General features: G+C 46.3%; 1 protein-coding gene and 1 pseudogene across 2 annotated transcripts in view; one reads left to right on the forward strand and one right to left on the reverse strand.

Annotated features, from left to right (window-relative positions):
* nhej1 (nonhomologous end-joining factor 1) overlaps positions 1 to 21,885 on the reverse strand; it is a 33,556-nt gene extending 11,671 nt beyond the window's left edge. The window contains exons 1-5 of one of the 2 annotated variants that reach the window (XM_072378778.1): positions 21,811 to 21,885; positions 20,016 to 20,239; positions 19,721 to 19,930; positions 19,511 to 19,649; positions 18,192 to 18,250 (exon numbers count right to left, since the gene is read on the reverse strand). In XM_072378778.1, coding sequence (XP_072234879.1) covers positions 18,192 to 18,250; positions 19,511 to 19,649; positions 19,721 to 19,930; positions 20,016 to 20,204 — 597 coding nt within the window. In that variant the 5' untranslated portion in view covers positions 20,205 to 20,239; positions 21,811 to 21,885. Of the gene's footprint in view, positions 1 to 18,191; positions 18,251 to 19,510; positions 19,650 to 19,720; positions 19,931 to 20,015; positions 20,243 to 21,810 lie in introns of both variants that reach the window. The other variant, XM_072378703.1, reaches the window with a different exon arrangement.
* Positions 21,869 to 25,887, forward strand: LOC140284929 (tyrosyl-DNA phosphodiesterase 2-like; annotated as a pseudogene).
* The last annotated feature ends 1,015 nt before the right edge of the window (positions 25,888 to 26,902 follow it).

The following is a 26,902-nucleotide window of genomic DNA, read 5'->3' on the forward strand; positions in this document are numbered from 1 at the left end:
CTTCTGGAGGCTAAGGAAGTTTGTGCACCCTTAAAGCAAGTTCAGGAGCTTCAGGAAGTTTGTGCACCCTTAAAGCAAGCTCAGGAGCTTCAGGAAGTTTGTGCACCCTTAAAGCAAGCTCAGGAGCTTCAGGAAGTTTGTGCACCTTTAAAGCAAGCTCAGGAGCTTCTGGAGGCTAAGGAAGTTTGTGCACCCTTAAAGCAAGCTCAGTAGCTTCTGGAGGATAAGGAAGTTTGTGCACCCTTAAAGAAAGCTCAGGAGCTTCTGGAGGATAAGGAAGTTTGTGCACCTTTAAAGCAAGCTCAGGAGCTTGTGAAGGCTAAGGAAGTTTGTGCACCCTTAAAGCAAGCTCAGGAGCTTCTGGAGGATAAAGAAGTTTGTGCACCTTTAAAGCAAACTCAGGAGCTTCAGGAAGTTTGTGCACCCTTAAAGCAAACTCAAGAGCTTCAGGAAGTTTGTGCACCCTTAAAGCAAGCTCAGGAGCTTCAGGAAGTTTGTGCACCCTTAAAGCAGACTCAGGAGCTTCAGGAAGTTTGTGCACCTTTAAAGCAGGCTCAGGAGCTTCAGGAAGTTTGTGCACCTTTAAAGCAAGCTCAGGAGCTTCTGGAGGATAAGGAAGTTTGTGCACCTTTAAAGCAAACTCAGGAGCTTCGGGAAGTTTGTGCACCCTTAAAGCAAACTCAGGAGCTTCAGGAAGTTTGTGCACCCTTAAAGCAGGCTCAGGAGCTTCAGGAAGTTTGTGCACCTTTAAAGCAGGCTCAGGAGCTTCTGGAGGCTAAGGAAGTTTGTGCACCTTTAAAGCAAACTCAGGAGCTTCAGGAAGTTTGTGCACCCTTAAAGCAGGCTCAGGAGCTTCAGGAAGTTTGTGCACCTTTAAAGCAGGCTCAGGAGCTCCTGGGGGCTAAGGAAGTTTGTGCACCCTTAAAGCAAGCTCAGGAGCTTCTGGAGGCTAAGGAAGTTTGTGCACCTTTAAAGCAAACTCAGGAGCTTCAGGAAGTCTGTGCACCCTTAAAGCAAGCTCAGGAGCTTCTGGAGGCTAAGGAAGTTTGTGCACCCTTAAAGCAAGCTCCTGGAGGCTAAGGAAGTTTGTGCACCCTTAAAGCAAGCTCAGGAGCTTCAGGAAGTTTGTGCACCCTTAAAGCAAGCTCAGGAGCTTCAGGAAGTTTGTGCACCCTTAAAGCAGGCTCAGGAGCTTCAGGAAGTTTGTGCACCCTTAAAGCAGGCTCAGGAGCTTCAGGAAGTTTGTGCACCTTTAAAGCAGGCTCAGGAGCTTCAGGAAGTTTGTGCACCCTTAAAGCAAACTCAGGAGCTTCAGGAAGTCTGTGCACCCTTAAAGCAAGCTCAGGAGCTCCTGGAGGCTAAGGAAGTTTGTGCACCCTTAAAGCAAGCTCAGGAGCTTCTGGAGGCTAAGGAAGTTTGTGCACCCTTAAAGCAAGCTCAGGAGCTCCTGGAGGCTAAGGAAGTTTGTGCACCTTTAAAGCAAGCTCAGGAGCTTCAGGACGTTTTTGCACCCTTAAAGCAGGCTCAGGAGCTTCAGGAAGTTTGTGCACCCTTAAAGCAAGCTCAGGAGCTTCTGGAGGCTAAGGAAGTTTGTGCACCCTTAAAGCAAGCTCAGGAGCTTCTGGAGGCTAAGGAAGTTTGTGCACCCTTAAAGCAAGCTCCTGGAGGCTAAGGAAGTTTGTGCACCTTTAAAGAAAACTCAGGAGCTTCAGGAAGTTTGTGCACCTTTAAAGCAAACTCAGGAGCTTCAGGAAGTTTGTGCACCCTTAAAGCAAACTCAGGAGCTTCAGGAAGTTTGTGCACCCTTAAAGCAAGCTCAGGAGCTTCAGGACGTTTGTGCACCTTTAAAGCAGGCTCAGGAGCTCCTGGAGGCTAAGGAAGTTTGTGCACCTTTAAAGAAAACTCAGGAGCTTCAGGAAGTTTGTGCACCTTTAAAGCAAACTCAGGAGCTTCAGGAAGTTTGTGCACCCTTAAAGCAAGCTCAGGAGCTTCAGGAAGTTTGTGCACCCTTAAAGCAAGCTCAGGAACTTCAGGAAGTTTGTGCATCCTTAAAGCAGGCTCAGGAGCTCCTGGAGGCTAAGGAAGTTTGTGCACCCTTAAAGCAGGCTCAGGAGCTTCTGGAGGCTAAGGAAGTTTGTGCACCCTTAAAGCAGGCTCAGGAGCTTCAGGAAGTTTGTGCACCCTTAAAGCAGGCTCAGGAGCTTCAGGACGTTTGTGCACCCTTAAAGCAAGCTCAGGAGCTTCAGGAAGTTTGTGCACCCTTAAAGCAGGCTCAGGAGCTTCAGGAAGTTTGTGCACCTTTAAAGCAAACTCAGGAGCTTCAGGAAGTTTGTGCACCCTTAAAGCAAACTCAGGAGCTTCAGGGAGTTTGTGCACCCTTAAAGCAAGCTCAGGAGCTTCAGGACGTTTGTGCACCTTTAAAGCAGGCTCAGGAGCTTCAGGAAGTTTGTGCACCCTTAAAGCAGGCTCAGGAGCTTCAGGAAGTTTGTGCACCCTTAAAGCAGGCTCAGGAGCTTCAGGAAGTTTGTGCACCCTTAAAGCAAGCTCAGGAGCTTCAGGACGTTTGTGCACCTTTAAAGCAGGCTCAGGAGCTTCAGGACGTTTGTGCACCCTTAAAGCAAGCTCAGGAGCTTCAGGAAGTTTGTGCACCCTTAAAGCAGGCTCAGGAGCTTCAGGAAGTTTGTGCACCTTTAAAGCAAACTCAGGAGCTTCAGGAAGTTTGTGCACCCTTAAAGCAAACTCAGGAGCTTCAGGAAGTTTGTGCACCCTTAAAGCAAGCTCAGGAGCTTCAGGACGTTTGTGCACCTTTAAAGCAGGCTCAGGAGCTTCAGGAAGTTTGTGCACCCTTAAAGCAGGCTCAGGAGCTTCAGGAAGTTTGTGCACCCTTAAAGCAGGCTCAGGAGCTTCAGGAAGTTTGTGCACCCTTAAAGCAGGCTCAGGAGCTTCAGGAAGTTTGTGCACCCTTAAAGCAGGCTCAGGAGCTTCAGGAAGTTTGTGCACCTTTAAAGCAAACTCAGGAGCTTCAGGAAGTTTGTGCACCCTTAAAGCAAACTCAGGAGCTTCAGGAAGTTTGTGCACCCTTAAAGCAAGCTCAGGAGCTTCAGGACCTTTGTGCACCTTTAAAGCAGGCTCAGGAGCTTCAGGAAGTTTGTGCACCCTTAAAGCAGGCTCAGGAGCTTCAGGAAGTTTGTGCACCCTTAAAGCAGGCTCAGGAGCTTCAGGAAGTTTGTGCACCCTTAAAGCAGGCTCAGGAGCTTCAGGAAGTTTGTGCACCCTTAAAGCAAGCTCAGGAGCTTCAGGACGTTTGTGCACCCTTAAAGCAGGCTCAGGAGCTTCAGGAAGTTTGTGCACCCTTAAAGCAAACTCAGGAGCTTCAGGAAGTTTGTGCACCTTTAAAGTAGGCTCAGGAGCTTCAGGAAGTTTGTGCACCCTTAAAGCAGGCTCAGGAGCTTCAGGAAGTTTGTGCACCCTTAAAGCAGGCTCAGGAGCTTCAGGAAGTTTGTGCACCCTTAAAGCAGGCTCAGGAGCTTCAGGAAGTTTGTGCACCCTTAAAGCAAGCTCAGGAGCTTCAGGACGTTTGTGCCCCTTTAAAGCAGGCTCAGGAGCTTCAGGAAGTTTGTGCACCCTTAAAGCAGGCTCAGGAGCTTCAGGAAGTTTGTGCACCCTTAAAGCAGGCTCAGGAGCTTCAGGAAGTTTGTGCACCCTTAAAGCAAGCTCAGGAACTTCAGGAAGTTTGTGCATCCTTAAAGCAGGCTCAGGAGCTCCTGGAGGCTAAGGAAGTTTGTGCACCCTTAAAGCAAGCTCAGGAGCTTCTGGAGGCTAAGGAAGTTTGTGCACCCTTAAAGCAAGCTCAGGAGCTTCAGGAAGTTTGTGCACCCTTAAAGCAAGCTCAGGAGCTTCAGGAAGTTTGTGCACCCTTAAAGCAAGCTCAGGAGCTTCAGGAAGTTTGTGCACCCTTAAAGCAAGCTCAGGAACTTCAGGAAGTTTGTGCATCCTTAAAGCAGGCTCAGGAGCTTCAGGAAGTTTGTGCACCCTTAAAGCAGGCTCAGGAGCTCCTGGAGGCTAAGGAAGTTTGTGCACCCTTAAAGCAAGCTCAGGAGCTTCAGGAAGTTTGTGCACCCTTAAAGCAAGCTCAGGAACTTCAGGAAGTTTGTGCATCCTTAAAGCAGGCTCAGGAGCTCCTGGAGGCTAAGGAAGTTTGTGCACCCTTAAAGCAGGCTCAGGAGCTTCAGGAAGTTTGTGCACCCTTAAAGCAGGCTCAGGAGCTTCAGGAAGTTTGTGCACCCTTAAAGCAAGCTCAGGAGCTTCAGGAAGTTTGTGCACCCTTAAAGCAAGCTCCTGGAGGCTAAGGAAGTTTGTGCACCCTTAAAGCAAGCTCAGGAGCTTCAGGAAGTTTGTGCACCCTTAAAGCAGGCTCAGGAGCTCCTGGAGGCTCCGGTGAAGTGAGGGAATGAACCCACACATGGCTTCACCTCAGATGAGACCCAGAGGCAGCAGCAGGTACCCATGCAGCGTATGACAGCACTCAGTTGGCTGAGCGCGACACTTTTAACGCCACATAATACACATGCTGATGGGACAAGCCGGGCAGCCATGACACTATTTTTAAATTGAAACCAGCTTCTGTGGATCATTGCTTCCTTAACGCTGCGCTGCCCGGCGCGTTAATCGTTGAAGGACGGCTGCAGGATTACTGACCCCACGCCGGAGTGATGACAGTGATTTAACGCGCCCACACAACGCTGTCATGACGTAAGGAGACACCGCGCTGCCTGTCATAAAACAAACTGGGGGAGGGCTTTAAATAAGGGCTTTAAATAAGTCCCAGGATCCTCTCTGCTCTGGCGTCATCCACACCTTGGCTTCATTTACCTTTCACCTGCTCCGACTGACCGCTCGCTGTCGTCACGTCTCCCTTCAGGCCGATGACACAGAAAGCTGCTAATCTGAGCCCCGATGCCCCTGCAGCGCTCACAATAACGTCCCAGTTACAGCGACCACACGCTGTGGCCCCCACCCTGAAAGCCCCAGACTGCTCCAACCGCAAAACAGAGCCGGAGTAAAACTCCTGCAGAGTCAGAGCTCACACTGAAAGCTGCAGGAGGCCATGTTGACACCCTGCCGCCGAGCGCCGCTGCTCACGCCTCATGATGTCTCTGCGGGGCGCCGCACTCGGCCCGTCCAGACTGGGACTCGGCCCAGAGGCCAGCAGCTGAAGAGAGGGAGCAGCCAGGCCACAGAGCACCTAATTACAGAGCCGGAGCAGGGACAACCCTGTGGAAACTGTGCCGCTGACACAGGGCGCAGGAGAGAAGGAAATACTGCATGCAAGAGGATTTTGTTTTGCTTTTACTCTGCGAAAAAGTCCAGAAAATGTCAAACACATTGCAGCAAAAAAAAAAAAAACAGATGCTTCTAAATATAAAGTGATGCCCCAAAGCCAAAGATCGGTTTCCAGCTTCTGGGAAAGCAAAGCTCGATCCACTGGCTGTGACTAACAAAACCGACTTCTGCTGCGTTTCTACCAACCGGGACGCAAGCTGCAGGTTAAAAATGTTTCAACGTCGCCTCGGCCAATCAGCTTTGAGATTCTTCCTCCTTTCGTCACCAGCAGCGAGATATGATGCATGCAGACGGGTTCAGCTTTACTCCGGACTGAGACAACGTTTCTCACTTATTCTTGATGGGGGAGAAACACGTGATGAGGGTCACGGTTACCATGGATACAATGCTGCATGATGCATCAAAAAAGGGTGCACATGGTGAATTTTGTGACTAATCTCATTGGATATCTACTTTTGACACTGAGAAAAAGTCCTGATCCAGGTTCTGTTGAAGCGGTCTTTCAGAGATTTCCAGATCCAAGTCCAAGATGAGTCTAAGATTTAGGTCTGAAAGACCCAAAGACAGCCTCATTTCTGCCAGACTTTCCTGTGACCTTCAAAGTGTCCTGATCAACAGTTCTGCAGCTTTCTGAAACCTTTAAAGTGTCCTGATCAATAGTTCTGCAGCTTTCTGAAACCTTTAAAGTGTCCTGATCAACAGTTCTGCAGCTTTCTGAAACCTTTAAAGTGTCCTGATCAATAGTTCTGCAGCTTTCTGAAACCTTTAAAGTGTCCTGATCAACAGTTCTGCAGCTTTCTGAAACCTTTAAAGTGTCCTGATCAATAGTTCTGCAGCTTTCTGAGACCTTTAAAGTGTCCTGATCAACAGTTCTGCAGCTTTCTGAAACCTTTAAAGTGTCCTGATCAACAGTTCTGCAGCTTTCTGAAACCTTTAAAGTGTCCTGATCAATAGTTCTGCAGCTTTCTGAAACCTTTAAAGTGTCCTGATCAACAGTTCTGCAGCTTTCTGAAACCTTTAAAGTGTCCTGATCAACAGTTCTGCAGCTTTCTGAAACCTTTAAAGTGTCCTGATCAATAGTTCTGCAGCTTTCTGAACCCTTTAAAGTGTCCTGATCAACAGTTCTGCAGCTTTCTGAAACCTTTAAAGTGTCCTGATCAATAGTTCTGCAGCTTTCTGAAACCTTTAAAGTGTCCTGATCAACAGTTCTGCAGCTTTCTGAAACCTTTAAAGTGTCCTGATCAACAGTTCTGCAGCTTTCTGAAACCTTTAAAGTGTCCTGATCAATAGTTCTGCAGCTTTCTGAAACCTTTAAAGTGTCCTGATCAACAGTTCTGCAGCTTTCTGAAACCTTTAAAGTGTCCTGATCAACAGTTCTGCAGCTTTCTGAAACCTTTAAAGTGTCCTGATCAACAGTTCTGCAGCTTTCTGAAACCTTTAAAGTGTCCTGATCAACAGTTCTGCAGCTTTCTGAAACCTTTAAAGTGTCCTGATCAATAGTTCTGCAGCTTTCTGAAACCTTTAAAGTGTCCTGATCAACAGTTCTGCAGCTTTCTGAAACCTTTAAAGTGTCCTGATCAATAGTTCTGCAGCTTTCTGAGACCTTTAAAGTGTCCTGATCAACAGTTCTGCAGCTTTCTGAAACCTTTAAAGTGTCCTGATCAACAGTTCTGCAGCTTTCTGAAACCTTTAAAGTGTCCTGATCAATAGTTCTGCAGCTTTCTGAAACCTTTAAAGTGTCCTGATCAACAGTTCTGCAGCTTTCTGAAACCTTTAAAGTGTCCTGATCAACAGTTCTGCAGCTTTCTGAAACCTTTAAAGTGTCCTGATCAACAGTTCTGCAGCTTTCTGAAACCTTTAAAGTGTCCTGATCAACAGTTCTGCAGCTTTCTGAAACCTTTAAAGTGTCCTGATCAATAGTTCTGCAGCTTTCTGAAACCTTTAAAGTGTCCTGATCAACAGTTCTGCAGCTTTCTGTAACCTTTAAAGTGTCCTGATCAACAGTTCTGCAGCTTTCTGAAACCTTTAAAGTGTCCTGATCAATAGTTCTGCAGCTTTCTGAACCCTTTAAAGTGTCCTGATCAACAGTTCTGCAGCTTTCTGAAACCTTTAAAGTGTCCTGATCCACAGTTCTGCAGCTTTCTGAAACCTTTAAAGTGTCCTGATCAACAGTTCTGCAGCTTTCTGAAACCTTTAAAGTGTCCTGATCAATAGTTCTGCAGCTTTCTGAACCCTTTAAAGTGTCCTGATCAATAGTTCTGCAGCTTTCTGAACCCTTTAAAGTGTCCTGATCAACAGTTCTGCAGCTTTCTGAAACCTTTAAAGTGTCCTGATCCACAGTTCTGCAGCTTTCTGAAACCTTTAAAGTGTCCTGATCAACAGTTCTGCAGCTTTCTGAAACCTTTAAAGTGTCCTGATCAACAGTTCTGCAGCTTTCTGAAACATTTAAAGTGTCCTGATCAATAGTTCTGCAGCTTTCTGAGACCTTTAAAGTGTCCTGATCAACAGTTCTGCAGCTTTCTGAAACCTTTAAAGTGTCCTGATCAACAGTTCTGCAGCTTTCTGAAACCTTTAAAGTGTCCTGATCAATAGTTCTGCAGCTTTCTGAAACCTTTAAAGTGTCCTGATCAACAGTTCTGCAGCTTTCTGAAACCTTTAAAGTGTCCTGATCAACAGTTCTGCAGCTTTCTGAAACCTTTAAAGTGTCCTGATCAACAGTTCTGCAGCTTTCTGAAGCTCCTTCACAGTTTTTCTTTGGACATTTTCTGCTTCTTCCCTCATTTTCAGTCCTTGTTCCTGAGCATTTTCAGTGTTTTTTCTTTGTTCAGCCACTGAACTCTGACCTTTGAACCATTCAGGCAGAAAAAAGGCTCCTAACTCAAGGGATGAACCAGTGTTGTGTCGACACAGAACAGACAACTTAGCAAAGAAGCCATTTTAAACTGGATCTTTAGGCTCTTTGTCACAAAGACACATCATTTGTTCCCATTTCTTTAGCTGCATCTATGAAAAACAGCAAAGAAAACACAGTTTGACAGACAGAAAATAGGATTTCTGCAGCAACAAGGTGATTCCCAAAGAGCTATTAGCTGAAAACTTGGCATATCTCAGCATGGTGTGCAGTGTGTCCTTAAAACATTTGAGGAAACTGGACAAGTGGAGGACAAAAGAAGAAGAGTCAGGCCTAAAAAACTATCTACAGCAGATGAACAGGATCTGAAAGTGATGTCCTTAAGAAAGAGGAAAAAATCCAGCTGTGACCTGACAGGACCTGAGAGATGCATCTGGACCTTCAGCTGATCCATCTACTGTTGGCCCAAGCCTCATCAGAAATGGTCTCCATGGAAGGGTGGCTGTCAAGAAGCCGTTCTTAAGGAAGGGAAACAGGGAGAAAAGGCTGAGCTGTGCCAAATGACACAAGAAGTGGACTGAAAATCAGTGGCAACAGGTCTTATGGAGGGATGAATCCTCCCCAGAGCCCGGACCTCAACATTATTGAAGCAGTGTGGGATCATCTGACAGAGAACGGAACAAAAGGCAGCCCACATCCAAAGAAGAGCTTTGGGATGTCCTTCAAGAAGCCTGGAGAACTATTCCTGAAGACTCCTTAAAGAAATGACACAAAGCTGGTCTCAGAGGGTTCAGGCTGTGTTGGAGAATAAAGGAGCTCAGAGCAGATATTCACTTTAAAGCTGCTGAGAACTGATAAAAAACTCTGTATTTAGATTCATGGAGATGTCTCCACTATTTCCTGACAATATGTAAAGTAATGAGGGGGGGGTTGAGACTTTTGTGGACCTGTAAATTCATGGGATGCCCCTGCAGATTGTGCCATGAGGCTTATTTTACATGTTGCTCTTGATGTGGTTCTGATTAGTGTCCTTAGCTTCATTCTTTCCTTTTCTTTCTCCACAGACTCCCATCGCTCCACAGCACTGAGAGAAAATACAGGATTTCATCACCTTCTCAGCCTGCTGGAAGTCAACAAGATTCCCAGCTGTCACACCGTGTCACAGAAGATTTTGGTCTCTGCGCTTCACTGACACGTTGATGCAGATTTTACCCCCGCCGTAAATCAAACTACACCTGCCCAGCTGCAGCGATCCTCAAAGTCACAGCTCTGCCATGGCGGCTCCAGTCCTGGGATTCAGATCAAATATAGCAGCAGCAATTAAAGGCCTTTCTGAAGCTAACTTCAGTTGTCACACATTAGGAGCTAAACATGTTTTCAGGGCTTTAAATACCCTCGTTCAAGACGGTTGAATACTGTGTCCAGGAAGCGAAATGCCTTGGTGCTGCTGGTACTCCCCTCTGGGATCAGCCCCTCCTTTACCACCTCAGCCCCGAATTCCTCAGGTACGTGAGATAAAGAGCCGGTCGCTGCTGTTTACGAGCGCAGCGGTCAATGATTTACTGAAGAAGAAAAAGCTTTCTCACCTTTCTCTTCTCATTCAAATCCTTTTTTCTTCCATTTCTTCCCAATCGAACAATAATTCCTTCGTTTTTCTGCTCTCACACAGTTTGCTGCAACAACAAACCGGTTTTCTGTCTTTCCACAAAAGGACACGTCTTCTGGTTCTTTTATGTGAACATAAACTATAATTCCTGTCCGCTGAAGTACATTTTATCAAGCTGAGAGGAGCTCAGCGACGAGTTTGTCTCCCTTTAGGTGTCTTATATTCCCATTTTTCTGCGTAAGATCAGGCTAAATACAACAAAAAGTAGAAAAATGAGTTCTTAATGAGCGTCTGAAAGTTATTTCCACTTCATATATTTGCTCACCTCTCTTGCTTTTTCATCCATTTCAGGTTGATGGAATTTTCCTTAGTACTGAAATCACATCTTGTGGTAATTTTGCACTTTTAGCTGTATCTTAAAGGGGAACTCCGGTATTTTTAAACCTTATTTCTGGCCTGAAATACGTTCATCTGCTCACTGAGAACAGTTTGGTGAAAGTCGGCGTCCTTCAGAAGATATTTAGATAACTGGAGATCCATATAACGGAGAGAACGGGGCTTAGAGGATGCAGCCTCTAAATAAGGCATTATCTGTCTTTATTTCACCAATACTTTAAGAAGGATGAATGAATGAACGTGTGCTATAGCTCTGTTAGCTCATAGCTGCTGTTATGTGGCTACTTGCAGCTATAGGAGAGCTAACGGAGGGATTTCTACACAGGCACTCTACTGGGACCACTTCATCCACACGCCCCCCTGCAGCACAGCTTATTCACTCCGGTAAGAACGTCCATCTTACTCAAAATCTGATAAATATCCTGCCATGTTGCACAAAACTATCAGCAGCAAACTCTGTGTGAAGTTAGCCGACTGTCACAGAGCACGGAGTGAATAAACTGAATTTTAAGCTAATTTTAAAGCCGCAGTGTAATGCGAAGTTGTTTGATTATCTGGTCTCCCTGCTCAGATCTTCAGTCTTTCTAAGCCGAATCCACTTTAAACTCTGACCAAGTTTGAGCGAATGCGGTCACATCGATGGACAGACGAGAGCTTTTAAATCGATCAATAAACGATGCTTAAGAAGCTGTGACCCAAGTACAGGCTCCACCTGAGAGGGAATGACTGGAAAAGACTTCATCAGGCATGGTTCTTTGCTGGTTTTCGTGCCGATTTAAACCCAGCCTGAGCAGTAAATACAGCCCTTTATGTAGCATTAACGTGTTAAACTGACACAAAGTGAGTGTTTTTACACATGTTGGATCACTGTTACGGTTCATATCATCATGACAGGCAGGCTCAATGAACAATGTTACTGAATGAGGATTTATTTGAACTACAGAAGCATCTCTCAGTTAGAGACGACTCTGAGGACAGAGTTTAGCATATGAAGCTAACATCTACGTCTCTGTGGCTGGAACAGCTGATGCTGCTGCAGCCGGCAGCTTTGCTTCTTTGCTTTATTCGTCTGTTTTCTACTTCTTTAACATCGTCTTTGAACGCTGAGCCAATGAACGAGCCGGTCCAAGTCAATCTGACCTCACAGGGAGAGGTCGCTCATTTCCATCTGAACTGGCTGTTTCAGCATCATCTCCATCACAGTGCTACAACACTATCATCTCCTCCAGCTTTTAGTGTCCAGCCAGGCTGCTCAGACGGGCCTTTTTCTTTGTTCTGGTCACTTCTGTCTAACTGGGATGCTCTGAAAAGCACACTGGGTGCACTGGTTTCCCTCAAGCTGGACGCATGCATTCTCTCCTTCATGGGAACAACTGAAAAGTGTGTGTTTGGTGTGTTGAGGTAGCAACAGAATAATGGAGAGCGGTGAGTGAAAGGGGCAGAAATCCCCTGAACCATCATCTGAAGTGTTTCTATCAAGGTTTAACTGCTCATAACAGGAAGTTCTGACTCAGGTCCTCACATGATCCCTTCACTGTGTTTCTAAAGGATAAACATGGCCAATACATGACAGAATAATCCCATCCGTAAAGTAAAGGCTCTGGAAGAATGAAAAACCTTACATTTATGGCTTCTGCTTGAACTGAAACATCAGTTCACAGTTTTCTGCTGTCGGTACGGAGCTTTAAATGTAAATATGATGTTTAAAACTTGAACAAACCCGTGTTGAACTTCTTTATTGATCCGAGGATTTGAGGGACAGACGAGGGGCAAAGGTTGGGACATTCAGATGTGGTGACATCTGGTGGCACAAACTGTAAATTAACCGAATACCCTCCATGAAATTTCCCAGCTAAACTACGATCAATAACAACCAATCACATCCCCTTTAGCTTTGGCTTCAAGTTTTGACACTAATAAGAAACTAAAATTTATTTTAAAGCTGTTGCTCATCTTTTATGAATTTCTGTGATGAATTTTCGTTAAAGAGCTTGAAGTTGTGTATTTTTTGGGCTTCCTTCCTCAGCAGAAGGTCTGTTCGGCTGATTCAGTGCATGGTGAAAGGAATTAAACATTTCAGAGCCGCCCTCCGGTTCAAATCACAGATATTAGGACCCGACTTGTCCCACACAGAGCTTCCTACAAAGCATTTAAGGAGAACTTTCCACCCATTTGAACACCTAATCACCCAAGTTCTTTAACTGGAGATGGATAACTACACACATCTACCCTCTAAAGAAGAGAAATGCTTTCTCGCTGATTGTTTTTAAGCACACCCCCTAAAAAAAAACTCCAACTGAAGCAAGAAAAGCAGGAAATTAGCAGTGAGGAATGCCACATTTGAAAGCCACAGCATTTCAGCTCAATTATGTGATTCTATGAAGCTCAAGTGAGGTGTTTTGGTCAGAAGTGGCCACTAATTGTCAGATGCTGTCATACTCCGGCACTGTTGCCATGGCGCCGTGAAGCCGCCGTCTCCTGAAACAGGAAGCGGGTGACAGTTTAGTTCAGAGCTGACAGCCGTGATGCTGCTGCTGCTGCTGCCATGCGTCACCACAGAAGCACGCGCTCCTGCAGATAAAACCCAAAAGGATGCGTCACCGTCTGCTCCGTGTGGGCGAGCGGAGGACGCCAGCATCACCGAATAAGCTGGTCACAGAAATCCATCCGCATGACAGGAAACATCAGTGATGGCTGCCACACTGGCCCCCGTCCAAACTACCACCTGATACCAGAGCGTAACCTGTGTGCCGTCCCTCTGCTTTAAACTTAGCCGCGGTTGCTAACTGGAAACAAAACTTGGCAGGAGACACAAACGCAGCTATGTGCCTGTGTGTGACCCCTGGAGTTAAAATCACTCATCTTGGGCCTGATTCTGACTGGACAGAAACTGTCCAATCTCATAGGAAACACTTCCCCCTGCAGCTCCAGGCTCTTAAAGCCTCTTCCAGCCAGTTTCACATTTATTTTAGAGGGTGACAAAGCTATTCTCCCAACAAATAACAGTACCGCACATGTTCAAACCCTTTCTCACTCTAATTTTCACACTTAAGATCAAGTAAAACTGGGCTAAAATGCCGGCCCATGGCTTACCTGCAGTAAAGTGAGAGCTATTCGGAAAGCTAACCCTGTAGGTGCAACCAGAACTGACAAATGTTTGACTACACAGAAGAAATATGCACAAAATGAGTGCATTTCTTATGGACTGGTTCGACCTTTCCTGTCCAAATTGAATAACAATTCCCCGTAAAATCCTTTTTTGCTGGTTATTGCAGCTTGTTAGCGCTCCTGTAGCCTCGGGCCGGACTTATAAGAGAGAAAAGGTGAAGCGTTACAAATGGCTGCTGGCTCATTTGAAATGATTCAACAGCAATCTGAGGGCACATTTGGAAGAAAGGGTGTTTTTAAGCTAAAAGTCTAACAGAACCGGGTTGTTGGCCGGCCCAGGTTTCCTGTCCCTTGGTGCCTGGTGTAACCCCTCTTTGGCATTTGCTGTGCAGTCACACTTTAATCCTGTGGTGTGTATTTATGGCAGATTCCTTTCAGAGGAAAGGGGATTATCTAAATGAATCATGCAGACTTATTTATTAACCTTTCTGCTTGCAACGCACAACAGATTCTGCAGTAATTTACAACTGGAAGAAACATTTCTTAAATTCTGTGGTTGTCACGGTTACGTAAGGCGCTGAGAGGAGCAGGCGCAGATGTTTGTATCGAGGAAAAGATTCTCCGTAGGTTTATTTGAAATGCAATAAGAAGACATCAGAGCATCGATTTAATTAACTGAAGGGATTAACAAAGACTCTTTCAGTAGATGGAAGCATGAAACTCTGCAGCTCGTCTCGGTTTCTTCCTGCAATAACTTGTGATGATAACTGAGAGCTAAAGATCCTAAAACCTTGAGCTGAACAGGAGCAGATGTCTGGTACTGTTGATCAACTTCAGGCTCGTCAGCACCAGCGTGAGCTGCTTTCTTCAGCTGTTGTTACGTCTGTGCTGGCGGATCAGTGCAGTTTCAGGAGGAACCCGCAGAACTGGACCGTAGCCTACAGCACAGAGAAGGTCTGAAACACAAGAGGAGCCACACACAGACGTCTAATCTGGAAGGCATCCACAGGTTCCAGCCCAGCACTCAGCCTGCCTCTGACCGGTCCTCACTTTTAACAGCACGGTCCTCACAAAGACACACGCATAAGAACACACACACACTCCAAATTTAGGTCCAAGGGGAAGCCGATGTGATCCTGACACACTCTTTTTTTCATCCTTCAGCTCCGGGGCCAGCTTTAGCCCAACCTAAATCCAAGTGTGTGTCTGTGTGTGTCTCAGTGGGAAGTGCAGACTAATTCCACCCATGCAAATGTTGACCTGAGCTGGGCGGGGTGTTTGTGTGGTGACCCGGTGGGGAGGGGCTCCTCATGGAAACCTGCAGCAGAAAATAAAAGCTGCTGCTCCTGTCATCATCGCCTCTCCCTCACTGTCCCTCTGCCCTTCGCTCGCCTTGCTGTGGCCAGCGAAGGCCACATGCAAACACACACTTTTGGAAATGCTTAAAGAGGGGGTGACTGAAAGGACAGTTTTTTGAGGGAGAAGATACTCTGCTGGCACATAAATAACCATGAAAGCTGAAACTGAAGCGGGTTGTTTTCCAGGAGCCACACAGTGTTGTACCTGCAGCTCAATTTAAAGGAAGAAACGCTGCAAAAGGGGCCCAATGACCCAGAGTTTAGCAAAGTTAAATACACTTTCATACAGATTCTCAATGGGAAACACAGCACAAAGAAAACAAAAGGCAGCTATAATGCAGAATATAATGCTGTTCTGTGTCGTATCCCACCCGATTGGACCTGGTCTATCGTTCAATCACCAGAAAATTACTTCAAGTATCACCAGAAAAGCCTTCAAGTCAATGCAGTAAGAACAGCTACAATAAACCGGTGAGAAATGAAGAAGAAAACCTATTTCTGTTGTCTGCATGTAAGAAAAGAACAACAGAAGCTTTCATCCTTGAGCTAAATAACATTTTAGAAAGTATGGACCCTAAAAAGTGGGATTTTCCAGTTCTGAAGCTGAAAGTGAAACTAGTTGAATTTGTTAAAACTTTTGTGAACGTTGATTTTATTCGTGTTAAACAAATGAAAAAGTATTTAAATAACTATTTAAAATCACAGAAATCCCACAATTTAACTGGGAGGATCCAACTAAGAGAAATCCAAACGCTAAAAAGGTATTTTGAGTGGAGCTTTTGGAGAAATGTGTGACATGAACTGTGAGGGTTCAGCCACTTTATCTCAGTAGAAACAGACGCAGGACTGCGGTGTCAGTGGAGAAATCTGCTTCCTTTAGGTCACAGCAACTTATCAGGATAAACAGACAGGAAGAAATGTGGCGCTTTGTTAGCATCACGAGGGGTTTAAAGGGTTAAGAGGTCGACTCTGGCCACGTTTCACCGAGTTTAAAAGGCTCAAAATGTGCTGTTCATCAAAGCTTTTCTGTGCTCACTGCATATTTCCAGGATAGCGCTGAAGTGGACATCATTCTCCGTCATTTAGATTATTTACTCATCTGTAATTAGCTGAGGATGAGGGAGAGCTTTCTCCTCCTCTGGGGGAGGAATCCAGATCCTGAATATCACAGTCAGCAGCACCATGAACCGTCCCGGCTGCAGAAGGACCTCAGAACCTGCTTCTGAGCCGTAAATGGATTCTTTCAGCTGTTTGCTGGATAATTCCAATCATTTACGAACACAAAGCTGCACATGGCGCTGAAAGGCGTCGCCCCGAACCCTCGTCAGTAACACGTGTGTCAGGATTATTATGGATTATATTGACAAAGTCCGGGTTTAAAGTCACATTTCGGGGAGCAGAACTCGATGTTGCAACACACAACCGCGATATAGCAAAGATCTGATCATAGGCAGGGTCCAAGGTGCACGTGAGCTCGCTGAAACATCCACAGCAGCACGGCAGGAAGGGCCGAACACTCCTGGTTAAAGGTGTAAGCCGCTCAAAACAAGTCTTACGCCAACCCAGGAAAGGTTTGACCTGCGTGACGCAGCCCGATGACCGGCGCGAGCCCCGAGCCGGGCGGGCGCCTCTCACAGGTGTGTATTCAGAAAAAGGGATTTTATGACTCTACCAACAACGCCTGAGCACCAGAATGACTGACAAACGTTGTCACGGCGACAGCCGGAGATGGCCACACAAACAGAAAGCCGGCGGGTCCTGCCCCGACGGATAAATACTGCACGCTCCTGCTAAACGCCGCTCCGCTCCACACACACAGCTCCATCCAGGGTGTGATGCTCCGGCTGACGCATCCCAGACACATTTTATTTCACTTCGGACTTTGGTCTGAGGGCGGCCTCCACGCCGCCCGGTGGAATTTGCCACAGGAGAGAAGACTTTGATCCACGGCAGCATTTCTCTTCGTGTTCCACTTCTTCTTCTTCTGTGGTTCTGCTCCCCCGTGCCACCCAATGACGTGATCATCCAGCAGCAAAAAACAGAGGCACCACTGTGCTTTTCCATGGATATTTGTACCTGAGCTGGAGCTTTTCCAACACCTGAAGATGTGATTCTTTCCCTGTTTGTCCTTTCAGACCAACAGCTTTCTGCCCCCTGAAAACCACCAGGCCATGTCACCGATGAGTCGAACTGAGCGGCTCTGTGCTGAAGCCTCTTCCTACCCGAGAGGAAATTTCCCTGAAGAAGAAGTCTTTGAGAACAATGCAAGCTAATAAGAAAGTACTTTAATCCGTCAGCACTTGACTGAAGAGACCATTTAAATGTTTATCTTGGCTGAGGATACATGAGCAGCCTGTGATCCATGATCTCTCCTCTGACTCCTCTGTTGCTTTTTCCTTCACAACGGATGGAATATCCCTCCTGATGAGTTACTCTCTGTGAGGAACCAAAGACTTTGGCTGGTGCATGGGTTTGTGAGGGTGTGGATAAAACTCCTGCTGAGGCAAAGATTTTCATTTCTCAGATGGTAGTGTAACTGGGAGCTAATCAAGGATCTTTGGAGCTCTTTTCGAGGAGACTTTGTTCCTGCAGGGTGACTTGAAGCCTTCACTGATTAGTCCCAGCTGGGTTAGGGACAGGATCTACCCGATTCTGCTCAGAACTCACAAACCGAGGCTTCATCTCAAAGTGTTGTTGTGTCCGTTTGATTTATAACAAACACAAAGCGTCGGAGTCAGAGGTCAACGCAACCATCCATCCATCCATCATCTGGGGTCGAGTCGGGGGGGCAGCAGCTTGAGCAGAGAAACCCAGACCTTCCCGTCCCCGGCCACTTCCTCCAGCTCTTCCGGGGGACCCCGAGGCGTTCCCAGGCCATAGTCTCTCCAGCGTGTCCTGGGTCTTCCCCGGGTCTCCTCCCAGTGGGACGGGCCCAGAACACCTCCCCAGGGAGGCGTCCAGGAGGCATCCTAACCAGATGCCACCTCATCTGACTCCTCTCAATGCAGAGGAGCAGCGGTTCTACTCCGAGCCCCTCCCGGATGACTGAGCTTCTCACCCTATCTCTAAGGGAGAGCCCAGACACCCTGCGGAGGAAACCCATTTCAGCCGCTTGTATCTGTGATCTTGTTCTTTCGGTCCCTACCCACAGCTGGTGACCATCGGTGAGGATGGGAACATAGACTGACCAGTAAACAGAGAGCTTCTCCTTCTGGCTCAGCTCCTTCTTCACAGCGACGGGTCGCTGCAGAGCAACACTGCAGACGCTGCACCGATCCGCCGTCAATCTCCCCTCCATTCGTCCCTCACTGTGAACAAGACCCTGAGATACTGGAACTCCTCCACTTGGGGAAGGACCATAGAGGAGAAATTCCACACCTGAACGCACTCAGACAGGAAATGAGGAGACAGCCCTTTGTCTCGATTGGCTGACAGCAACATACAGTGTTTCAGAACCTGCTTTCCTCAAAGTTTGTCACAGGAAGTGAAGCGGAGGACAAAAACAGAGTGTGAGTTGCTGAGTTCTCACCTTTGCCATGAAGCTCTCTCTGTAGGTTTGCTCCTCAAAGGCATCGGTCTGCAGGCGCTCTGGGTTCAAACAAACACACCTGAATCATTACAGAGGTAAAGCTCCACTGCGTCTGACTCCAAAGACCTGCGGTGCTCCTGGAATCAGTCTGAAGCCCCCCCCCGTTAACAGGAACCTGAACGCAGGCATCACTCAGGAGCAGAGGATCCGGTCCGACCCTGGGATCGTGGAGCTGCTCGCTGACTTTAACGGTTTGTTGTGATGCTGCACTTTGCTCTAAGCTTAAATAACCCCGATTCGTGGTTTTTTCTTCATATTCTAACCTTTCTCACGTCTTCTCTTACTTTTTTCATGAAGCAGCTTTTGTTCTGTTGGTGATTTGAGAACCGTGAGCCCAAATAAAACCGACTCCATGAATATGTTTCCATCACGACGACCTAATGACCACGAAGGAGCGCTTTGGATTCATTTATTCCATTTTCCTTCTAAAATAAATCGGAAAACAGTTTGTTGCAGTCTTCTTTTTAAACTATCTTGAAAGTGGAACGATGTGGTGTCATGTTGTGTTTATGTGTTTCTGTATTTATCAGACGCTTTTATCCAAAGATGAAGATATAACAGCTTTATAAAAAGCTAACAATAAGCTCCATAGAAGGAACCCAGGAGTCCGACTCTGTCAGAGGGGACAGAGTAGAGATAGGGTGCAGGCATAGAAGGAAGTGCAGAAAGACTTTATTATTCACGTTTTAGCAGTTATTTGGTTAATTTAAGTGCAGATGTTGTCATAAAGGCGCATCATCAACCACATCATTGTGAAATGTTGGTTGACAAATCCATTTTTAGACAAAATGTGACCTTTTCTTGTAGAATTTTGGCTAATTTTCGGGTCCTACTTGCACCGAGGATTTTCTTTTGGGTGCCAGGATTCTCAATATTGACCTAAAAGTCAGAGTAAAACTGAAATAACTGCAGAAAAATGTGTTATGAACTATTCGGTCAAGCATAGAGTTTATGTTTCTGTATTTATCAGAAGCTTTTATCCAAAGCGACTTACAAATGAAGATATAACAGCTTTATAAAAAGCTAACAATAAGCTCCATAGAAGGAACCCAGGAGTCCGACTCTGTCAGAGGGGACAGAGCAGAGATAGGGTGCAGGCATAGAAGGAAGAGCAGAAAGATAAAGAGCAGAGATAGAGGGGGTAGGTAGGTATGTTGTGCTGTGTCCTTGTGGGAAACCATGACTTTGTGCACAGAGTCATTTCATGTCCTGCTTGTGTCATGCATGCATGAGTTCTATCGGTTTCTTGGCTTCTGTACCTCTGCTGAGTGTGGCTCCGTTCTCTTTGTAGTCCTGGATCTCTGCGTCCTTCCTCACCATCAGACGTCCCAACTGCTCCACCTGCTGCTGCAGCAGGCGGCTCATCACCAGCAGGGGGCGCACCAGCTGGAGGCACACCTGAGACGCAGAGATGAGCACGTTTAGGTTTAAACCCACAGTGTCCTGAAGGGTTCGGATGTGAGCCGTACCAGAGCAACGGGGGCGGGTTTGCAGTGGAACTCCCAGTGGAAGGGCAGCCCTGCCAGCTCGCTCTTCAGCCGCACACTGATGCCACCGTCCTGCTGTCGCTTCAGGGAGACCTGAGCGTCACCGCCACCTCCTGCCAGGCAGGGCTGAGCCACCTCGCGCAGATGGGAGAAAAAAGCTTCCACTGACGCTCGCAAACGCCGGTTCAGCTCCTGCAGGAATGGAGTGAGATTTACTGATTAAAAGCAGGATGGTTCCTTCCTTTCGGTCCATTCCTTCATGGCAGCGCAGGCGTACCCGTGCTCGGCTCTGGATGTCCGCGGCGTCCATCCTCTCCTCCCACACACAGTGCGTGTCGGTCAGCAGGATGCGGTACGCCGTCTCACCAAACCAGCTCTTGGCGAGGAGGTGGCAGCCGCTGATGCTCACAGGAAGCCACGGGCGCTGGAGGAGGACATCTTCAGAGGGGGCGCCGCTGGCCTCCATCCCAGCAGATGGGACCAGAAAGACTCAGGAACCAGCTGCTGCAAAGCATCACACATGCTGACTGAAAAGTGTCTCAGGCACGCCTGCTTTGAGACTTTAGATTCCAGCGCAACGCCTCTGACACGAGGGTAGAAATGTTCACTATTTAATGTAAAAAAGGAGCATTTCCAGAGCGAACAGATGGACTATTTACAGCTTAAAGAAGCCAAAAGCATCTTAAGGAGAAGAGAGGGAACTGAAACCAACTGACTGGAGAAAAACTCCTCCGACCTGGTTTTTGTGATGTTCTTCTTGCTTTAATAGAGCTAAAGGTCGGCTGTTGTTCTTATCTGGCCCCTGATGAACTGCTAAGCATCTGATGCAATGTAATCAGAGGAAGAAATCAGTAACTTAAGCCGGGATTTTTTTAAGAATTTCTTCAAAAGGTGAAGCAACTTTATATTTTACAGCAGTTTGCACGTGAGGCACTGTTCTCCTGTCAAATACAGCCAGTGGAAACTGTGGTAGACATCAACTTAAGGCCAGGCTGTGTGTTTACAGCTCATCTGACTTTGAAGCACGATTACAAGTGGTAAAAAAATACGAGTTCCAATATTTGCAGTCGGGATACAGGGCTAAGGTAAGCCATTTTATGCTCACGAGTCCTAAAGATAAGAGAAAATGAGGTGGAAGCAAATTACAGGGTGTGTCTTATCAGGTCAAATAATCAGAAATAATCTATGACAAAGAGTTACAGAATCATGGCTTCTTAGAAGGAGCAAAAATACGTGTTCCTGCGGCTCAATTTGCCCCAAGTTAGAGGTAAGTCAATCCTTCTTCTTCTTCTTTTTATAGAAATGATGGGTGCTTCCAACATGAATGGTCACATAAGTTATAAAAGACAATAAAAGTTCATGGTTGCCAAGATACAGAGGGAGGCTCAACTTAACCTCTGGCTTATTTCACCCCACTCTTCCTTAGTAGCTGTGATCTAACTGTTGTTATGGAAACAGACCTGGTTAACATCATGATGCTGTCTCAGCTCGCACATCCAATCATTGTTATTCAGACTAAAACCAGAATTCTAAAGTGGATGTTGATGGTTAGTTCAACCAAAATCCATCTTGGCGCAGAATGGTGAGCATTACATCCCACCTCTTACTTTGCTGGTGCATAAAATCAGCTAAAGATGCACCTAAACGCACCTTAAGGCACAAAAAAAGTCCACATGTGCACCGTTGAAGTGGGCATCGGGTTCACATGAAAGACACTTGGAATTATGATCGTGAACAATCACTTTTCCTCATTATGTCGTTTTCTCGACCTCATAAGAAGGCTTTTATTTGTGTTGTTGGAGGAAAAAGGAAGCATGAATTGTTTTGTGTATGAAAGGGATCCTGTTGTTTTGAGAGGTAAACTCACCAACTTATGCAATAGCCTCCAATGGTGAGATAATAAAGGACAGTTGTTTAGTGTTTCTTTTTTTTCTCTCACAGTAAAAACGCAGAAAACAACCGTAGTTATTTTGTGGGTAAAGTGCGGGCAGAAGCTGCTGTTTCTGGAAGTGGATGCCAGTCAACACCCACGCTCCAACCAGAAGGTGTAATTTTCCTTCTAATTTACTCACCTCGCAGATATGCGCCTCCAAAGCCTGGTCTGAGATCAGTTGGCGCCGCCTTTTACAGATGCCAAAGAGACGGCCGCATAATCACCAGCATACAGGAGGCACACCGCAGCGACAGCTCCTGTTTTCGGGGAAAGAAACGAGGTATTTCTCGTTAGAAACTAGGGAACGTTACAACGACTGACTCATGATGATTTGGATATAAACACACCAAATCAGGGACTTTATGACAACAATATACACAAACGAGTCTGGGTGCAGACGCCAGCGGTTAAAAGGAAGAACGTATACCGGAAAAACTAGAAACCACACCGGAGTTTCATTTAAAAATGCGCAATTCGTACAGATTCCTTTGTTGAAACAAAAATTAAATAAATGAGTAGCTAACAATTACAATCTAAGAGATAATTATGTCGTACTCTTTCATTCGGCGATAATGTCACCGATATTACACCCACATATGGCGCTATAACATCATCTTTTTGTTCTGAATTTCAAGAGTTTACTTTGCTTCGAACGTCGTTAAGTTACCTTTTCTGTTGCTGTAAACGGTCAAAATGAGCTTCAGCGGCCTGTAGGCCTGTCGTCAGTGGTTATAAAATACCTAAATCCGTGATAAAATGCTTTAAAGCGCTTTAAAAGCACCAAATCTGTGACAAGAGGAGCTGCTCCTCAGCCGGATGTTGTGGACAGTTAAGAATTCTGACACCGACGTCAAACAAGGCATTTCTAAGGTTCCGCTTATGCTCAAGAAAAATAATTTTATTAAATGAAATTAGATACATTTGTTCACTGTGAACATATATTTTCAGTGTCACAGATTTTTAAAATGCATTTAGTATTTACTCTTTGTGTTTTGTTTTTCAACTAACTTTTCAACTAATTTGAGTATCTAATTGATATTTTATGTAATTTTAAAAATAAAAACAGCACCTAACAGAAATACCTAACAGACAGTTGGGCTCCAGTTTGTTCAAAAGGGAAAACATTTCTTCAGCTCTGCAGGGTGATTGCGGGTCAAAAAGGAACACATTCAGTATGTTTGACCAAAGTGAAGATTTTGCTCCACTTTATGACTTTATAATGATGATTTTACCATCACACAGTCCCTACAATTTGGTTATTCTATCGAAGCAGCCTGTCTAATTATAATTTCATCATTTCAGTAATTAAACGATAATCACACATACTTTTGAGGGTTGAACACACCTGTGTTGGTTTGACTGCTGTTTCAGTTGCAAGTTGAAAACCAGTTAATGTGTCAGGCTGCATTCAGTGGTGGAGATGGAACATGACTCCAGCTGATGACTTTTTATCATCAGGCCACACAGATTAAAAACAACCAAACCAGCCCACAGAATGTTTAATTCCTCAGAATAATCTTAATTTCCATTGTCACACCTTGCAGAAATGCTGCAGTGCTACTTTTAAATGATCCCGTTTGTTGGTTACCAGCAGTTTTAGGGTTGATTTCAAAGCCCACTGTTGACTGGCATCTGGTTACACCGCTGCAGCTCTCTGAACGGTTCCTGTGAACTCACTCATCCCAAAGACCAAAGAAGCCTTTCATAGTGCAGTGAAAAGGACAAAATTAAGATTACAGAGAAGCCGGTGGAAGCTTTTCAACTGAACAATCGCACCTTTTAAAACACTGCGTGATTAAAAAGCTCAGGTCATGTTGGAAGTATTTTCTAACTCACAAAGCTCTCAGTCTTTATTCTTATTTATCCCGTGAGGTCATACATTTATTTATAGTCGTCCGGAACGTTGCCAGCGTCGACGTGACGTCTTCCATTGAGCATTCGCAGTTCTGCGTCGAGGGAACACGTTTCTCTGCAGTTCACCGCCACGCCGCTAGGTGGTGTGTTTGTGTGGTTTCATGTAGCCGAATCCTTGCTTTGTCTTCCGGTCACAGTTAACGGCAGTAAACAATGGCAGCCGAGCTGGAGCAGCTGTATTTGCAGCTGGAGCTCATCAATATTGAACAACAAATGCTTTTATGTTGCAAATGTTGAGGTCCATTGTTTACTGATCCAAAACAACTTTAAAAATGGCGGTGTAGAAAGAAAAAAAATAGAAGAAAGACCGGAAAAGGCAACTGCCGGAAATGACGTTCTGAGCGGACCAATCACAGCCCTTACGGCTCCGTGTAGGTAGAATTTTTGGGAGGTGCACGTCAGGCTACGGCGGAGGGGTCAACGACGTCGTTACTAAGTAGCAGAAACTTCTGTGAAACTCTTTCATGTTGACATGGAGGGAGAGTCACCGGAGAAAAAGGCCCCCAGCTCCTCAACAAGCAGAGCAGAAGAAAGTGCGGGCAACAGGTAACCGAGGCTCTGCGGCGGTCCTTATGCCTGTCGCGGTGAAGGTCTGATGAGGCTGTTCTCTGCAGGGAGGACACAGCGGGACTCAAAGAGGACAACAAGCTGTTCCTGCTCACCTGGCACGTGGATGGACTCGATGGAGAGGAGCAGCCACAGAGAGCCAGGAGCCTCTGCTCATATCTGATATCGTGAGTCAGTGCTTCCAAAGTGCTTTAAAGGGTCGGTTCATGGTCATTTTTAGACATTTTGAAATGAATCCCCTCAGATACTCCCCAGACGTGGTGCTTCTCCAGGAACTCGTCCAGCCCTACATGCGCTTCATGCACAAACGTCTGGCTGCCACCTACACCTTCATTGTCACGCTGACAGGTGGTGAGACGGGCTGCTTCACTGCGGTGCTGCTGAAGAAGTCTCGGCTCACGCTGTTGGACACTGAGGTCGTCGCCTTTCCAGACACTCGCATGATGAGGAACCTGCTCATCGCTCAGGTTTGAGCTCAGACTGCATTAACCAGCCTACATTTCACGTTCTCTGCTTGGACATTTAGCTATTCTCGGTACTTTTTCTTTCTTAACAGTCCCAGGCACAGAACACTAGGAAGTATTTTGAATCTGCCTTCTCAAACTAAGGTGCTGTTCAGAGGCCAGAAGTTGTGCCTGATGACGTCCCACTTTGAGAGTTGTAAAGACAACGCAGAGGAGAGGATGAGGCAGCTGCGGCTGGTGATGAAGAGGATGAGATGGGCTCCTGATGATGTGACGGTGCTGTTTGGAGGGGACACCAACTTGGGGGATGCTGAGGTTTGACTCAGATCTTGTGCCGGCTTCCTCTGCCCTGGAATCTGAAGCTGCTGCTCGTCTCTGACACTTTCAGCGCTTTAGTCTGAGAGATTTCTGGATAGCGTAGTGGTATGATTGCCACCTTCCATGGAGACTTGAGTTCAAATCCCCTGCATGAAAGGTTCTACCTCCAGTAGGGCTCCTTAGGCAAGGCCCCCTTACCCTACCTGCCTACCTGTAAGCTGCTTTGGATAAAAGCTTCTGCTAAATGCATAAACATCTTCGGTTTCTTCTCATCTCTGTCATGAAAACAGTCAAAATAACGTGTAGCTTTGTGGCTGTTATTCCAGGTGGGAATTCCCAGCAGCATCTGCGACGTGTGGGAGCAGCTGGGAGAGCCGGAGAAGTGCCGCTACACATGGGACACCCGCTTCGACCGGGTGTACGTCCGCTGGGCCGCCGTGGACGGGGTCCCGCGGCTGGACCCCCACAGCATGGCGTTGGTCGGGCTGGAGAAGCTCCAGTGTGGTGCTACACCAGCGATCACCGGGGGATCTACTGCAGGCTCTCTGCTGAGTGCAGATTCAAAGAAACTGTTTCCTTCTGGGGGCGGCACGGTGGTGTGGTGGTTAGCACCGTCATCTCCAGGTTCGATCCCTGACTGGAGTCTGCATGTTCTCCCCGTGGGTTCTCTCTGGGTTCTCTGGCTTCCTCCCACCATCCAAAAACATGCATGTCAGGTTAACTGGTGACTCTAAATTGTCCGTAGGAGTGAGCGTGCATTTGTCTCGTTTGTCTCTGTGTGGCCCTGTGATGGACTGGCGACCCGTCCAGACCCCGCCTTTCGCCCGATGACTGCTGGGATAGGCTCCACCCACTACCCGCTACCCAACTGACGTATTGACGGTATAGAAAATGGATGGATGGATGTTTCCTTCTGTCACAGTTTAGTCATCCCACTCAGCCACACACACCTCATCAGTTAACGGCAGATATCAGCCCAGCAGATAGTCACCAGCTCCACACTCTGTCCTTTGCCAGATTGTTCTTTGTCTTTCCAGCGGTCTCCTGCCAGCTTTACCGGTACCGGTACCTGCCCCTGATTCCCTGCTTCGTCTGCCTCCTGGTAATTCGACCCGGCCTTCTGTCCCTGACCAAGAACTTTGCCTCTCCTCTCCTCTCCTGATTCCTGTTTCTAAACCGTTTGTCTGTCTGCCAGAGTCTCAGTAAAGCCTTGAACTTTTTACCACTGTCTTCTGACTCCTTTGTGCTGCAGTTGGGTCCAAACACCCCCCGTTACACCTTCTGTGTGTCTTGAAAAGGAAAACTCTTTTCTCTCATTGGTCTGTGAAGCTGCACCTAAGGTCTCTGTTTTGCAAGATGACTCTTCAGATGCTAAAATTCAGAACTATTGAGCTGAAGTTATGGAAAGTCATGGGCTGCTGGATTATGAAACCACACAGAACAAAGTTTCCTTTTAATTGTCTTTTTATTTGTTGTGTGATTTATTAAGGCTTAGATGAAGATAAAAAGGGGAGTCTCTGCATCTTCCGGGCTGGAGCATTGTGCTTATATGTTCAGCTTTTAATGGATCAAACAGACTTTTGTTTTACTTTATCACTCTGGTACGTTGATGAAACTTTAGTTTGCTTTAAGGATGAATAAAGTGGGATCAATATTTATGTTAACACACTTTCCACCACTACAAGCATATGATGTAGTGCAACTTATATATTAACAGCTTCATTGGTTTAAGAAAAATTCAAGTGTTAAAGGTTATTTTGCGCTTCAGGTGATTAAATGAAGGCTAACGCTAGATGTCGGATGACTTTGGGATGCCGTGATGTGAAGGTAGGATGATCAATGCTGTGGATAAACGTTTGCTGTTGTGGAGTGCTGATATTGCTATGCCTTTAAATCAAAATGAATAGTAGAAATATTAGAAACTGGCTGTACAAATAAAACTTCTGTTCTTTTTTTCCCTCAAGGTGC

Source organism: Leuresthes tenuis, unplaced genomic scaffold, assembly GCF_036924035.1.
Source record: "Leuresthes tenuis unplaced genomic scaffold, fLeuTen1.0.hap1 SCAF_1, whole genome shotgun sequence".
NCBI lineage: Eukaryota > Metazoa > Chordata > Actinopteri > Atheriniformes > Atherinopsidae > Leuresthes > Leuresthes tenuis.